A 14,811-nucleotide genomic window follows, 5' to 3' on the forward strand; every position below is an offset into this window, starting at 1 on the left:
CCCACCCCGAAGATCAGACTCATGGGGGTCCACATTCCCCTGCTTTAGGTCCCCAGGGGCTGCAAAGAAAAAGGATACAGCTGTGCTTTTGGATTCCTACAAGTGGGCTCCGCCCCAGGCAGCCTCTTGGGCTGGCCCAGCCAGTTCCATGTGCCCCACCCTCCCCTGGTCCCTGTGCCAGGTTCCTTACCTGCCGATTTTCCACCTTTCTCCTTAAATCGCTCCCCCAGACCCCACCAACTTCCTCTCCTCACCTCCCTTCTGTAAAACTCTCTCCTGCCCTGAAGGAAGGCGCATCCTTCCTCCCGTCCGATCCCTTCCTCCCGTGCTTTGGAGTCTGTTCCCTTCATCCTCCCTGGGGACCTACGCCCTCAGCCTTGCTCTTTCCCTGCCCTGTTCCTTCAGCCTCCCTACACCAGGCTCTTTGTTCTCAGTGGGTCAACACTCCCCCGACGTTCCTCTCTGATAGGGGCCTCCTGTCAACCCTCTCGCACGCTGGACCATTGCTCTGTCTCTTTCCTGCCCTGTTCCATACAGTTAATTCACAACATCATCTAATACTCACTCTCCTCCTACTGCCCCTGCCCTGCCTGCCATTCACGCCTCCACCCCTCACTGCCTGGTCCCGACTCCTGGATGCCTTGGGACTAGCCTTCTCATCTCCCAGGCCCTGCACCTGGCCAGAGCCACGGCCACTCTCCTATCCCTCTGCCCCAGGAGTTCGTGGCGGCATGCTGTGTTGACAGTGTAGTTCCTTTACTGCGTGTCCTGGGCCTCCACTTGCTGCCCTTCTCTCTTTGCCAGTCCCTCAGAGCGTCTCCTTTTTCACTTGCCCCTTGGCAACAGAGCTCACATCCCCAAGACTCTGTCCTTGACCGTCTTGTTTGCTCTTCCACCCGCTCTTCCTGGACAACCTCATTCACACCCATCACTTTAATGACCACGTATACAGCGATGACTCCCAAATCAATACCACCGGCCCGGGCTGCTCTCCCAGTTTTCAGAAACACATTCCTGCCTCGCTGCCACATGGACTTCTCTACCTGTATGCCTCTCAGCGCTTCAGACTCAGCGTGTTCACACCAAACTAATTATATTTCCTCTCAGGCCTACTTGGTATCTTATATCCCTTACCTTGGGGAATAACACCATTATCTATTGAGTTACGTAAATCAGAAACGCAGGCACATCCCTCGATTTTGCTCCGATATGTACCTCTCTGCACCCTGGGTACCCGTGAGGGAGCTGCCTCCCTCCTCGATAGCTCCTGAACTTTCCTCCGCCTCCTCCTCCTCCTCCTCCTCCTCCTCCTCCCTTTTGAGGCAGGCTAGCTTCCTCCCCTCCAATAGCTGCCTACGTAGGGGATCTTCATAAATGACAAAATCTGATCATGCCTCTCCCTGAGGGAGCCCCTTCAGGGTCACCCATTCTTTGACCACTCCCACCTGGCTAGCTGACACCTCGATCCGTTTTCAAGTACAGTGAACCCCTGGGCGTCCCCTCGTTTCATTCTGCTCTTTGTGTTCTCGTGCCTCTGGTTCCTGCCAGGTGACCCTCTCTTCTCGCCCCTGCTCCCTCTGGCGAATGCTTACCTGTATCTGAGAACTCAAGAGGCACCCCTGCAGGGCGCCTGCCAGCATCCCTGGGCCTGGCTGAGTGGCCTCCTCTGTGCAGTTCACAGGCCCACTTACTTATTGGCTCCCCAGCCAGAAAGCTTGTTCCCTAAGGAGAGGGTCCCTTGTAGCCATTACTACATTCCCAGAGTCTAGCTCACCCCCGGCACTGTGGACAACATCGGGAGTGTTTACTGCAGAGTTCTAGATGGAGTGGAAGAAAATTAGAGAACAACAACCAAAAATAAATAAATTCACCCAAAACGGCCAGCCTGACTGGCCTGGCAGAGACTGGAGGAACCTGTGAGGCTCTGGCCCTTCAGCGTGGAAGCCATTCCCCGAGATTACCTTTCCGCCCAACGAGCGGCAGACCTACAGAACACTAACGCCCAGAGGAACGGGGCTCTCAGAACAGTCGGTCGAAGGAAATCAAAAGGAAAACTTTTGTCAAAAAGCCAGGACGAGATGGCGGGAAGGGGTAGAAAATCGGGTCCCAAGGAAATTGAGAACGCAGGGAGGAAGTGGGCGGAGCAACCAACGTCCCCCTCAAGCACCCAAACTAAACACACTAACCAACGACGAGTTCCCCCCACGTGCGGCGGCCTACACGGTGTGAATGCAATGCCACAGATGTGCGTCGCTGACTGGTCCTGTCTCTGCAGGCGGTGGAGGAGCTGCTGGAGTCCCTGGACCTGGAGAAGAGCAGCTGCTGTATGGGCCTCAGCCGGGTGAGTGGCCCCAAAGCAGGCCCGTGGGACTCCCTCTGAGCCACCTTTGTCACCCCCTCCTCCTCCCTGCGCAATCAGACTTCAGAAGTTCCTAGAGCCCCTCTGAGCCTTGCCCCCTAGCTGCTCAGGGGTCTTCTCAAGCCAGGAGCCAGGAAGGTACTTGGCTGTTGCAGCAAATGTGCACGCCCCACTCCCCACCATGGAGCTACGGGCCGTCCGTGCTGGGAACCCCAGAGAAGCTAGGAGGGCGCGGAGCGGAGGTTTGGCTCTGGACTTGGGCAGCATGTGGATGTGGGGAGCAGGGCAGACAGAAAGGCGGGGCACCAGGAGAGCAGGCCTGGAAGAAGCAGGCGGGCAGTAGGCAGACTGGTCCTCAGAGCAGAGCCTCCTTTGCGGACTGGTCCGGGGCCCTCAGGGTTCCCAGAGAACAAGCAGGCCATGGGGAGGCTGTGGTGCCACCACCTGCCCACAGGCCGACTTCCTCATCGGAAAGGAACGCGGTGCCTTGGACAGGCACACCCACCCCTGGTCTCAGTCGGCCTCAGCACTCCACGCCGCCACAGGGTGGGCCGGCCCAGAGGGGAGTCCTACACGCCCCTCTCCCTGGTGACTAGGAGCCTGGACAGGCAGCATCCACGTACGTGCTCCAAAGGCTGGGCTGGGAGGGCGAGCAGCCGGGAGCCCGAGAGAGGGTCTGGGCCTGGCCAACTGTCAGCAGAGAAGGAAGGACCCAGGACCCCACGAGGAGATTGAGGCAGCAGAGGACCCTACAAGAACAGGCACGAGAATTACCTGCCTGCTCACTCTCCTTTCTCTGCGCCTCTCCTCAGTCTGGTTGGAACTGTGAGTTGAGGTCCTGGTTCCTGCCGCACCATGGATCCCTTCCCATCTGTCTCCTTGGCTTCTTCCTGTCTGTCTCTGCTGTCCCTTGTCCCCTTTCCTGTTGGTCCTTGCAGTCCCGATCCCTGCTGGTCTCCATTCTGTGGTCTCTGGCTCTGTTTTGTGTGTCTGTCGATCTCACTCCTTTGCCCCCAGGTCTTTTGAGATCCCGCACTCTCTCTCCACCTCATTGTTCTCTTTCTGTCTATGCTGTGTTGGGTCGGCCTCACCCCTGCTCCCCCCACCCCACCGCCCTTCCCTAAGCTAAGGGGCTGCTGGTCAGGCTTCCTCCCCGAGGCTGCCAACAATCAGCCCTTGCTTTCTCCTGAGATTAGATTAGCTCACCCAAGGGCTCTTCCACCAGCTGCCCTGGCACCACCTCCAAGCCAACTCCTAGGCAGGTCTTGGGCGGGAGAAGGCCTGTCCAGGCCGGCCCAATTCCTTCGCTGTCTCAGGCCCTCTACAGCTGAGTCACCTCAGGCGCCTGGCTAAGGCAGGCAGGCAGAGGGAGGGGGGTGTCAGGGGAAGCCAGCCCCTAACACATCATTACGGGTCTGGTAGACGCAATTGTACAGCGATAATAAGTAAAGATCATATAAAGTTACAGAGAGCATGAGAGATAGAAGTGAAGTATTGAAATAAATGGAGTCAGACACAATTCATGGTAGCATGCTCCCCTCTGCCCTGCTAGATGGTCCACGTGGAGGGAGAGAGCCTTTCTTTAATGCTAGCCCAGGCTTTTTATATTCTCTGGGGACATGCAAGCCCCCTAATCACAGGTGAGTACATACATCACAGGGAGGGGTTGTGCCATAGGTAATACAGTAATGAGAGGGGGTGGTCCAGGGACATACATGCAACAGTAAGAGGAGGGATTGGGGGTATACATGTGATAAGATGGGCAGATAACAACTTTGGATGTCACAGAGTCAGTTTGGCCTGTTCCCTGACTCATCTGATAGAGATCATTATTGGTGGGGTGAGAATGCTTGGTCACAGGCCTCAAGGAGGAATAGTTTATTGTCCCCAGTAGCAGGGAGTGAGGCCTGCCATATAGTCTGGTGACTAACTATCCTCGGGGATTATGTCTGTAAGCATCTGACCTCTCCCCACGGGGGGCGGGGAGGGGGCTCTCGAGTTCTAGGCTGGCACTGGGGCCCAGTCGTTGAGGTAGGTTGCCATCTGGTTCAGGAGAGGATGCCCAGGCCTCCTGGATGGCAGGGGCAGGCAGCTCTTTCACACTGGCCAGGGTCCCTCTGTGCTCCTGCTGCATATGAATAGGGATTGGGGGGGAGGGATGGCCCAGAACTTGCATCTGATATGTAAAAGGACACTTCACCCCAACAGACACAAGTCCTCAAAGAGTTTGGAGGCTCACTGCCCTAGTCTCGCCAACCATCCTCTCTGTTGCCATTGTGCTTCTGGGACATTCTCAGCCTCTCCCTGACACCTCACTCTCCTAGCCAGCTAGTATGTGTCTTGACCAAGCATGTGTGCCCAGTACAGGGTGGCGTGGGTGGGGGTAGGCTGGAAGATTTCTTGAATAGTCCCTACTCACTGCTGTAATTTCGGTCTCAAACACTGGGCAATCGAGATATCGGTAGGGCTCAGGCCCCGTGAGAGCTACAGGTGTGGAGCCCCTCGAGTGGGACTTAGGGAATGTGGAAGAGGTGGTGCTGGCCGGCCTGGGGGCACCTGGTGTTCCTGGAGGGGCCAGAGGCCCAGCTTTGGCAGCAGAAAGTCTCCGCCTTCTCCCCCACCTCTTCCCGATGGAGGCCTTGGGGTTCTTCATGGATTGGCTTTGCGTGCATTTATATAACCCGCGTCTCGCAGGAGAAACACCGTCATCTCTTTGCCCCACAAAGGAAGTGCCTGTGCTGTGTGCCAGGTGGCAGCAGACAGGCACCTAGATGTGTGTGTCCCGTTGTCCTCTTTCAAGGACATCAGTCTCTCTTTTTTTTTTTTTTACTGGATGATTTGACCCCCTCTCCCTCCTCTGATAAGAGGGCACTTTTCCCTGGGCCCCAGCCCAGGGTACTAAAGACTGAGAGGAGGAGTTGGGAGTGGGGGTGCCCAGCTGGTTCCTCACACCTCTCTCCTTCAGCCCCCAAACCTGTAGGACAGGTCCCTTGCCTGGGCCAGCCTCCGCCTACCCACCGGCCTCACCAGAAGATGAAACCTGCCATAGGGGGTGGGGGTGGGGTGGGGTGTTGGCACATGAAAGAAGAGACTTGAAATGAAACCGAGCAGAGTAGGGGCGGGAGTGTCCCTGTCCCTCTCCCCCTACACGCTGCTACACACACACACAGGCACCTCCATCCGTGTCACCTGACCCCAGGCAGCTGGCTGTCAGAGGGCTTGGTGTCTGGCTGGCCCTGCTGGCGTGTGTGCGTGCGTGCGTGTGTGTGTGTAGCATTGGCCAGGCCTGGGGGAAGAAGTCGCCACAGCCAGTGCTGGAGGGCAGCCTCTCACTGCGCCCAGTGACCACACTTCATTGCCTTCCTTGCCCCAGGTACACTCACTCCCTCCGCTTTCCTCTCCTCTAATGTCCCTTTGAAATGAGATTTCCCACCTTACTCTTGCCTCCTTTCTTGGGCAGTTGGTTTCCAACTTGCTTCCTTTTCTCTCCCTTCCTCCATGCGGCTGCTCGGGCCGGGTCTCGCCCTCACCCCTCCCTGGGCCTGCTGCTCCACAGGTGTTCTTCCGGGCGGGCACGTTGGCGAGGCTAGAAGAACAACGGGATGAGCAAACCAGCAGGAACCTGACCTTGTTCCAGGCAGCGTGCAGGGGCTACCTTGCCCGCCAGCACTTCAAGAAGAGAAAGGTGCTGCCCTATGGACACTCCTCCCCCTCCTTGGCCTAGATGGGTGTCACTGAGTTCCCGGGCTGGGGTGGGCATTGGGGAAACCTAGGAGGCTAGTCCTGGGGCTTAGGGTGCCTTACCGCAGGAAAAGAAGTGGGAACCTCCGAGGGTCAGTGAGCACAGAGCCAGGAAGGAAGGGGTGTGTCCGTCCCCTTGCTTCCGGCAAGTGTGCTGGGGGCCACAGGAGCGGAAAAGGGCAACTCAAGTCGGTGGGAGGGCTATATGGGGGGAGGGTGCGCAGGCAAAGGTGGGCTCTGGATCATAGGCTGCTCCATGAAGATTAAGGAGCTGTGTCAGCGACTCCTTTTCTTATTAGTAAGTCCATAAAACAGCCAACACTGCCGCCTCTTGTGTTTCAGCAAGATTAGGTTTTATAGCACATCTAGGCCAGGGTGCTGGAAATAATCAGGCAGCAAATAAAGCAGATGAAATTATTCCTAATGACGGTGGGGCGGTTAGTGCCCGGTGCCGTGTTTTCCCAGCCTCCCCCACTGAGGCACGAGGGAGGCTGCCGTGCAAAGGGTAGTGTGGGCAGGGTCAGTGGCCTTGCTGGTGGTGGGGAAGCTCTTTGGCTGGGTTGGGACAGGTAGAAGGGCCCTGAGTCCAGAGGGGTCAGAGCCAGCAGCACCCCTATTCCCCCTACCTCCTCCCCCCAGATCCAGGACCTGGCCATTCGCTGTGTGCAGAAGAACATCAAGAAGAACCAAGGGGTGAAGGACTGGCCCTGGTGGCGGCTCTTCACCACCGTCAGGCCCCTCATCGAAGTGCAGCTGTCTGAGGAGCAGATCCGGAGCAAAGACGTATGCAATAGCTTGGGACAGGGCATCGTGGGGGGCAGAGGGGTGCCACTTGTCCCCCGGTGACCAGAGACTTAACTGGCTTCTCTTGGGCTCCCCTGTGCTCCTGTGTTGAATCCAGAGAGCTGGCCACCTGCGTTTGCACCCCAAAAAAAGAGAAGGCAGCCTTCTGGGGTGCTGCCTGGAGCCTGGTCTGAGCTTCCCGGGCTGTGTTCCCCCTAAGGGTGCAGCTGAAACTCCATACTGTGGGAACAGGGACACACAGACACCCATACCCCCAGCCTCTAGCTCGCTTTGCCCTCCCTGCTCTGCCCCAGGAGGAGATCCAGCAGCTGCGGAGCAAGCTCGAGAAGGTGGAGAAGGAGCGAAACGAGCTGCGGCTCAACAGCGACCGCTTAGAGAGCCGGGTGAGTCACACCAGGCCCCAGGCAGCCCGGCCTGCCCCTGCAGGGTAGCTGACCCGCTGAGGTCTCCCTGGTGGACGTTCAGCTGCAGTGAGTCAGGGCTCTCCAACTAGAGGTGGACTCCCTCTCCCCCCACCCCCCTCCAGATCTCAGAGCTGACATCGGAGCTGACAGATGAACGGAACACGGGGGAGTCCGCCACACAGCTGCTGGATGCTGAGACCTCGGAGAGGCTCCGAGCAGAGAAGGAGATGAAGGAGCTGCAGGTGAGACCAGGGCCGGGCAAGGGCCGCAGTGCGAGTCAGCCGCCACACCTCTCTACCCTGCCCCAACGTGTGGCCCTGGGACCACACCATAGTGCCAGGCTGTGGACCTCATAGCCCTCTCTTCTGCAGAGCCAGTACGATGCCCTGAAGAAGCAGATGGAGGTGATGGAGATGGAGGTGATGGAGGCCCGGCTCATCCGGGCAGCTGAGATCAACGGGGAAGTGGATGATGAGGACGCAGGTGGGCTGAAGCAGGAGGGCCTGATAGCCGGGCCCCCTCTCCAGGCTTGGGTCCCCTCCCGGGAGGGCTGCCACAAAACTGATGAGGAAGTAAAGGGGCCAGTGGGTGCCGGGGTTCTCATCCAGGGTAATGGGAGTTGTCTGAGGGCTGTGCTCCTGGCAGCCCCGGAGGGTGGGTGCAGGGCGGGGGAGAGGACAGTCTCCTCCTGACCAGTGGCTCCTCCAGCGCCAGAGACCTCTCTGAGCCCTTGTGGCCTCTCCCATCGCTGCCCACCGCTGCCCATCGCTGCTTCGTCCTTTCCCGCTGCCCCTTCGCTGGCCTCTGAGATACACACACACACACACACACACACCCATGCACACACACACACACACACACCTGCCTGCAACCCCACAGGTGGCGAGTGGCGCCTGAAGTACGAGCGGGCTGTGCGGGAGGTGGACTTCACCAAGAAGCGGCTCCAGCAGGAGTTTGAGGACAAGCTGGAGGTGGAGCAGCAGCACAAGAGGCAGCTGGAGAGGAGGGTGCGTCCCGAGAAAGGATCGGAGCCCTGTGGCTGGGAGCGGCAGGGAGGGACCTCCCTGCCACGTGCCGGCTCAGGAAGTGGTGGTGGCCCCCAAAGCCCTGGGAGGAGGAGGGTGCGCCTGGTGGCCTCTTGGTGGCAGGGGATAGCCATGCATGAACGACTGTAAGAGTCTAGGTCCCCTGGACGACTGTGGGCCTGTCCCTCACTCCCCCACTCCCTCGCCTGCTCCACCAAGACTCTGAGTGACAGCTGCCCCTGCCCCTTCCTCCCGGGCCCCAGCTTGGGGACCTGCAGGCCGATAGTGACGAGAGTCAGCGGGCTCTGCAGCAGCTCAAGAAGAAGTGCCAACGGCTGACTTCGGAGCTGCAGGACACCAAGCTGCACCTGGAGGGCCAGCAGGTCCGAAACCATGAGCTGGAGAAGAAGCAGCGGAGGTGGGTGGGCACAGCCACAGGGCCCCCTCCAGGGAGGAAGGAAGGGAGGTCTGAATTTGGCTGGAGCCGGCCTGCGTGGTCACTCAGCCTGCGGTGTGAGGGACGCCCTCCTGCCCCATTGGGAGGACTCAGCCATGCACGGGGGTGTGGCTGCTGCCTCTGTCCTGGGCTCGGGGACAGGCACCAGCCATGCTCCACTGCGTCCCTGCCCTTGCCCCCACCTCGCTTCCCATCTCTGGCTTGCCTCAGCTACGCAGACACAGTCTCCTGCCTAATGTCGTTAAACTACAGTGCCACTTCCATCTCATTATGGTAATGACACGGGGGGGGGGGGGAGCCCTCACCGGAGAAAATCCAATCTAAATTAATTTCCCTGACTGGGGATGGGAATGGGGCTCCTTTATGATCTAGAAACCACCCCTACCCCCCCAACACACACCGGAAATAGCAGGGGGCCCAGGGGACAGGGGAAGGGCTTCTCAGCAGAGGCACCAGTTGCCACCTCACCTACCGAACCTCAGGGTGACCCTGGGTGACCTCTGCCAGTTTCCTGGAAAGGGAGTTTGCAGGGGGGAAGGGTGGGGGGCTTTATACTCCTGTGCCCTTGCCCACGCCCAGCACTGTGACTACCCGCTCCCCTAGTTCTTATCTCTACCCCCACCCTGCCCGATGCCCCCAGGGGCACCCTTGGTGGGCCTCCCTCCCGAGCACCCCAGTGCCAGTGCCAGCACGGCCTAGTTACTGTGTTGCGCACACCCCGCTGGGCAACTTATTAGGTTTCAGCTGCCTGGAGTTTTCTTACTACTTTTCTTGATGCGGTGCAGGGTGGGTGGGGGATGATGTTCTGTTTCCAACAGGAACCTGATTAGTTAGTTATTCAGGGGAAGGTGTTAAGAGGGATTTCAGCAATTTGCTCCTGATTGGGAGTCCCTGGCAGGAAAGGGAAGGCTGGGGTGCAGGAGTGAACACAGAGGCCCCCAGCCGGTGCCCCTGGAAGCCAAGTGTGGTGGGAAGACTAGTTTCGAGTCCCATGTGGAGTGTCCAGGTGGGGTCACAGTGCCACAGGGGTGGGTGGGCCTGGCCAGAGGCTGCCCGGGGGTGGGGGGGCAGGAGGCAGCAGCTCCTCTTGAAGTTGCCCAAATTGAACAGTGGCGAGGGGGCTTAGGCACAGCAGGGGCACCGTTTCTATGCCTCCTCCTTGGATCTGTTGACACGGAAAATGTCGAGGCTTGTTCCTGAGAGAGGAATCTTCCTGCCTTTCTCCAGGAAATGATTTGTGGGCCGCTTTTAGGCCCCCTTGATGAAAGGGGCCCCTGGGCCCACTCTGAAATGCCCTCCATCCCAGACCTGTTGCTCAGCATGGCCTTGGCCTTGCCCGTCACCCCCGAGTGTTATCTGCACCTCACTACCGGCCCCCCTCTCTGGTGCTGCCTGCTTGCTCGTCCTGGCGCTCCTGTCTGCCAGCCGGGGAGCCCTCATGGTCCCACTCCCTTGCAGGTTTGATAGTGAGCTCGCACAGGCTCACGAGGAGGCCCAGCGGGAGAAGCTGCAACGGGAGAAGCTGCAACGGGAAAAGGACATGCTGCTGGCCGAGGCCTTCAGTCTGAAGCAACAGCTGGAGGTGGGTGGGGCTGCCTGCCCCGTGTGGCCCTTCTCCCTCATAGGCTAGCCTCACCCCCGCCAGCTGGGCCAACATCCTTTTTTCTTTGCCTCCAGGAAAAAGACATGGACATTTCGGGATTCACCCAGAAGGTTGTCTCGCTGGAGGCTGAACTCCAGGACATTTCCTCTCAAGAGTCCAAGGATGAAGCCTCGCTGGCCAAGGTCAAGAAACAGCTCCGGGATCTGGAGGCCAAGGCCAAGGATCAAGAAGAAGAGCTGGATGAGCAGGCGGGGACCATCCAGATGCTGGAGCAGGTGTTGGAGGGTTGGGCATGGGAGAGGGGAGCAGCAGCAACAGGAGGCACCTCCACCCCACAGTGGACTGGGGCGGATGGGGGGAGAAGAGGGCGAGGGTCCATGTTTGTTGCCGTACCCGCTCCATGCCAGGCACAGTGTGAAGGTTGCGAAGCTTTTGTGGAGGCTCAGGATGCATAGCACCTCCTTGCCTCTCCCCGACCCAGGGGCCGTGAGCCCACCAAGCCTGCTACTGAGCACCCCTCTCAGCTCAGAAAGCTACATCCTGGGAGCCAAATGGAAAAGCTGTGTGGTCACCTCCTACCCCACCCCACCACCCCCAGCAGTCTTTCTCTAGGCCTGTGCCAGGCATCTAGTAAGGGGCACGGCTTCCCAGGAAGAGCCAGCTGCCACAGGAGCAGAGGGAGCTGGTTGGCAGAGAGCTGCTCTGTGCCTGAGCCTGGGGAGAGCTGTCTGGGTGTGCCGGGAAAGGAACCCAGTCCTTACCCCAAACCCCCGCCAGGCCAAGCTCCGTCTGGAGATGGAGATGGAACGGATGCGGCAGACCCACTGCAAGGAGATGGAGAGCCGGGATGAAGAGGTAGAGGAAGCCCGGCAGTCATGTCAGAAGAAGGTGAGGCACCCGGCCACTTACCTGTCCAGTATCAACCTATTCTACCACCTCTGCTTTAGTCGGGCTTTCCGATTTCTACCTTCACACCACACTCCATGGCCGTATGGACCAAGAGTCTCCAGAACTCCAGGCATTGACTAGAACAGGAGTCCTCAAACTACAGCCTGCGGGCCATATGTGGCCCACCAAGCACATTTATCTGACCCGCCGGGTGTTTTTGCCACTACTGCCTATCCTGCTTAGCAGCCAACTCGTCCCAGACTCATAGGAATTTGTTCATAGTTTTTTTTTAAAACTATAGTCCGGCCCTCCAATGGTCTGAGGGGCAGTGAACTGGCCCCCTGTTTACAAAGTCTGAGGACCCCTGGACTAGAACATAGTTTCTCAGAGTCTCTAAAGGAGCAAGGCATGGATACTCCCTGCTCGCTACACCAAGCAGCGCCCACCTCATGCCCACCCATGTACTCAGGTGCTGCCTGTGGTCAGCCTGTCCAGAGGAAGAGGCTCTGCTCACTCTGGACTCCAGACTTTAGCAAGGTCTCCCATAGCCTGATGGCCACTCTGCATGGCCTGCCATTCCGCCTCTGGGAGCTTCCCATTTCAGGATCTGAACCCTCTGTGGTCATACATGCGCTATCCCAGTACACTCCCCAGGGCAGGGACCCCGAAGGGAAGGGGGCTGCCTGGGGCTGGACACTAAAGGGCTGGTGTCTCGCCACGGGGCTGCAGTTAAAGCAGATGGAAGTGCAGATGGAGGAGGAGTATGAGGATAAGCAGAAGGTGCTTCGAGAGAAGCGGGAGCTGGAGAGCAAGCTCACAGCCCTCAGTGACCAGGTAAGCAGGGCCCTTTCCCATCTGGCCCCAGGGTGAGGAGCCTTGAGACAGAACGCTGGGGGGGCCAGGACTTGTGGAATGGGGGCTGGGACCATACATCAACATTCCCAAGCTGAGAGGCGAGCAGGGGTTGGAGAGAGGGCTTTGGGGAAGACAGGAGGGGAGGCCCTGGGGCCGAGCCCAGAGCTCTAACTTCCAATGCCCACCTAGGTGAGCCAGCGGGACTTGGAGTCAGAGAAGCGGCTGCGGAAAGACCTGAAACGCAGCAAGGCCCTGTTGGCAGACGCCCAGATCATGCTGGACCACCTGAAAAACAATGCCCCCAGCAAGAGGGAACTTGCCCAGCTGAAGAACCAGGTAGTTTTGGAGAGAGGATGTTGCCAGCCCTGGGGGCAATGGGGTTGTCCCCCCAACCTCCCATACCCCCACACCCCCAGCTCTCTGTCTCCCTCTCTTGTCCTCAACGGATTCTTGAATCCTAAGAAGGAAGGTGTCAAAGAAGGGGAAGAAGCCACTTATAGGCCCTTGGTCTGGCATGGGTGGGTTTGCACCCCCCAGCCCCGTCCTGCCGGGGTCGGGGAGGGGAGAAGGGGTGCAGGGAGAGGCAAGCGCCCGCAGCACACATGCCCAAGGCCTGGCGTCCAAGTGGGCGGAGGAGCAGGAGACCACATTGGGGGGCTACCCCTCCCCCACGAGCACAGCCTGCCGGCCCCCAAGGAAGGGCTGACACCTCTCCCCGGGCTGGGGGTGGCTCTCGGTGCAGCTGGAGGAGTCGGAGTTCACCTGCACCACCGCTGTGAAAGCGCGGAAAGCCATGGAGGTGGAGATCGAAGACCTGCACCTGCAGATTGATGACATCGCCAAAGCCAAGACCGCGGTAAGGCAAGACGCCAGGGCGTGCAGGAGACGGTTGTGACAGCGGCGACAGGGACCCTTCCCCAGCCAGCTTCCTCTCTGCACGGAGAGCAGGCTGCCCCTCCCCACAAGAAGGGCAGGCTGGGAAGAAGGAGCCAGCAAGGACCCATCTCCCCATTTAACCACCTGCCTGTGGGCGCTTGGCCGCAGGCCCCACACCATAAATAAAGGCAGCTAATGTGGCGGAGGGATGTCAACAGGCACCTGGAGATTAGCAGAAGCACCGATAAGAGCATGGGATGGCTCTGCTTCCCTTCCCTCCCCCTGCCCAGCCCACTCACAAGCCCAGGCGGCAGCTAATTAGAGCTCTTATTTAATGCCTCCCTTTTAATTCCCCACCTCTCCCACGGCCCATCCCATCCGTTGCCATTGCCTGCAGAGAAGTCATTATGGGATGCGGCCACGGGTAGCTCCTTGGGCAGGGAACGGGGCCAGGGAGGCTGGGGTTACTGGCTGTGGGCTGCATGGGCCTCTAGCTAGACACTCCGCTACAGAGGGGTGCCAATCTCCTGCGCCTGATTTATCCTGCTGACATTTGTGCTCCTCAGCACTTTTCAGGTGAGTAATTCAAATTCCTTAATTGTGTTAAAAAAGGCTGTTATAAAATTACCATTTTATTTAAATCCGAGTTAATAAATTTCTTGGCGGAGGCTTCCCCAGCTCCCCACAGCCCGGTAACAAGATGGATGGGGCAGAGAAGGAGCCAACGCAGTCATTTTGGTTTGGAATTACAGGCTAATAGATTCATTCATTCCCTGAAGCTGCTGTTGGCTGTCTCACACACACCCCACTGTACCCCCACCGGAGTGGACTGGCTGTGGGGGCTACACGGCGGGCCAGGGAGCCAGCTGTCTCAGGGGACAAGAGAACGCAGGCCAGAAGAGCTTCCCAGACTTGAGAGGTCCTTCCTTAGGGCCTGAAGAGGGTGGGGTCTGTGCAGGTTAGGGCCTCCGCTGCTGGTGCCAGGATGATGGGTCAGTGGTTCTGGGCAGACCTTTTCTGCCTCCTCATCAGCTTCCAAAGAGCTGCCAGGGACCCGCTGTCTGTGAGCCCAGGCGCCCAGGGTTGGCCTGTGCAGCAGACAGCCCTTCCCCTCCCTCGTCTCCTGGACTCAGAGCAGCTGCCCCAGCACCCCTGCTTCCGGAACCTGCTCCAGAGAGTGGGCCATGGCCCCCTACATAGCTGGAGGGGACATGGAGGAACCTTTGGACTTGGGGTCTGCTGCCCTCTGATCTGCCTTGGCCTCTGCCTAGCTGGAGGAGCAGCTGAGCCGCCTGCAGCGGGAGAAGAATGAGATCCAGAACCGCCTGGAAGAGGACCAGGAAGACATGAACGAGCTCATGAAGAAGCACAAGGCCGCCGTGGCTCAGGTACCCCCTGCCTCGGGGGTCCCAGGGCAGCCACTTCAAGTGGAAGGTTGCGGTGTGGGTCCCCCTGAGGCCTGACACTCAGTGTAAGGGTGAGGTGGCCTGGGTCTGGTATTTATTGGGGACCCTGCTTCAGATGGCCTCACTCCTCCCCTAGGCCTCACGGGACATGGCTCAGATGAATGATCTCCAAGCTCAGCTAGAAGAGGCCAACAAGGAGAAGCAAGAGCTGCAGGAGAAGGTAGGTGTGAGTGTGTGACACACACACACACACACACACACCTTTCCCCCCTCCCCCAGGGGTCTCCCTTGGTAGAGGGTACTGTGGGCACAGTGGAGTGGAAACCTTAATTAGGGCCGAACCCCCAAGCTCGTAGGCTAGCCAGTGCTTCCCCCAGCCCTCAGCAATCCAGA

General features: G+C 58.9%; 1 protein-coding gene across 10 annotated transcripts in view; it reads left to right on the forward strand.

Annotated features, from left to right (window-relative positions):
* The window catches only part of MYO18A (myosin XVIIIA), a 107,411-nt gene that overhangs the window by 76,458 nt on the left and 16,142 nt on the right, over nt 1–14,811 (forward strand). For all 10 annotated transcript variants that reach the window (XM_075561282.1, XM_075561286.1, XM_075561287.1 and 7 more), the window contains 16 exons: nt 2,276–2,341; nt 5,916–6,044; nt 6,740–6,883; nt 7,198–7,287; nt 7,431–7,550; nt 7,680–7,791; nt 8,188–8,315; nt 8,597–8,751; nt 10,249–10,372; nt 10,468–10,668; nt 11,171–11,281; nt 12,011–12,115; nt 12,326–12,472; nt 12,879–12,992; nt 14,284–14,400; nt 14,555–14,638. In XM_075561282.1, coding sequence (XP_075417397.1) covers nt 2,276–2,341; nt 5,916–6,044; nt 6,740–6,883; nt 7,198–7,287; nt 7,431–7,550; nt 7,680–7,791; nt 8,188–8,315; nt 8,597–8,751; nt 10,249–10,372; nt 10,468–10,668; nt 11,171–11,281; nt 12,011–12,115; nt 12,326–12,472; nt 12,879–12,992; nt 14,284–14,400; nt 14,555–14,638 — 1,947 coding nt within the window. The remainder of the gene's footprint in view (nt 1–2,275; nt 2,342–5,915; nt 6,045–6,739; nt 6,884–7,197; nt 7,288–7,430; nt 7,551–7,679; nt 7,792–8,187; nt 8,316–8,596; nt 8,752–10,248; nt 10,373–10,467; nt 10,669–11,170; nt 11,282–12,010; nt 12,116–12,325; nt 12,473–12,878; nt 12,993–14,283; nt 14,401–14,554; nt 14,639–14,811) is intronic.

The sequence above is a fragment of the Tenrec ecaudatus genome, chromosome 10, assembly GCF_050624435.1.
Source record: "Tenrec ecaudatus isolate mTenEca1 chromosome 10, mTenEca1.hap1, whole genome shotgun sequence".
In the NCBI taxonomy this organism is placed as follows: Eukaryota; Metazoa; Chordata; class Mammalia; order Afrosoricida; family Tenrecidae; genus Tenrec; species Tenrec ecaudatus.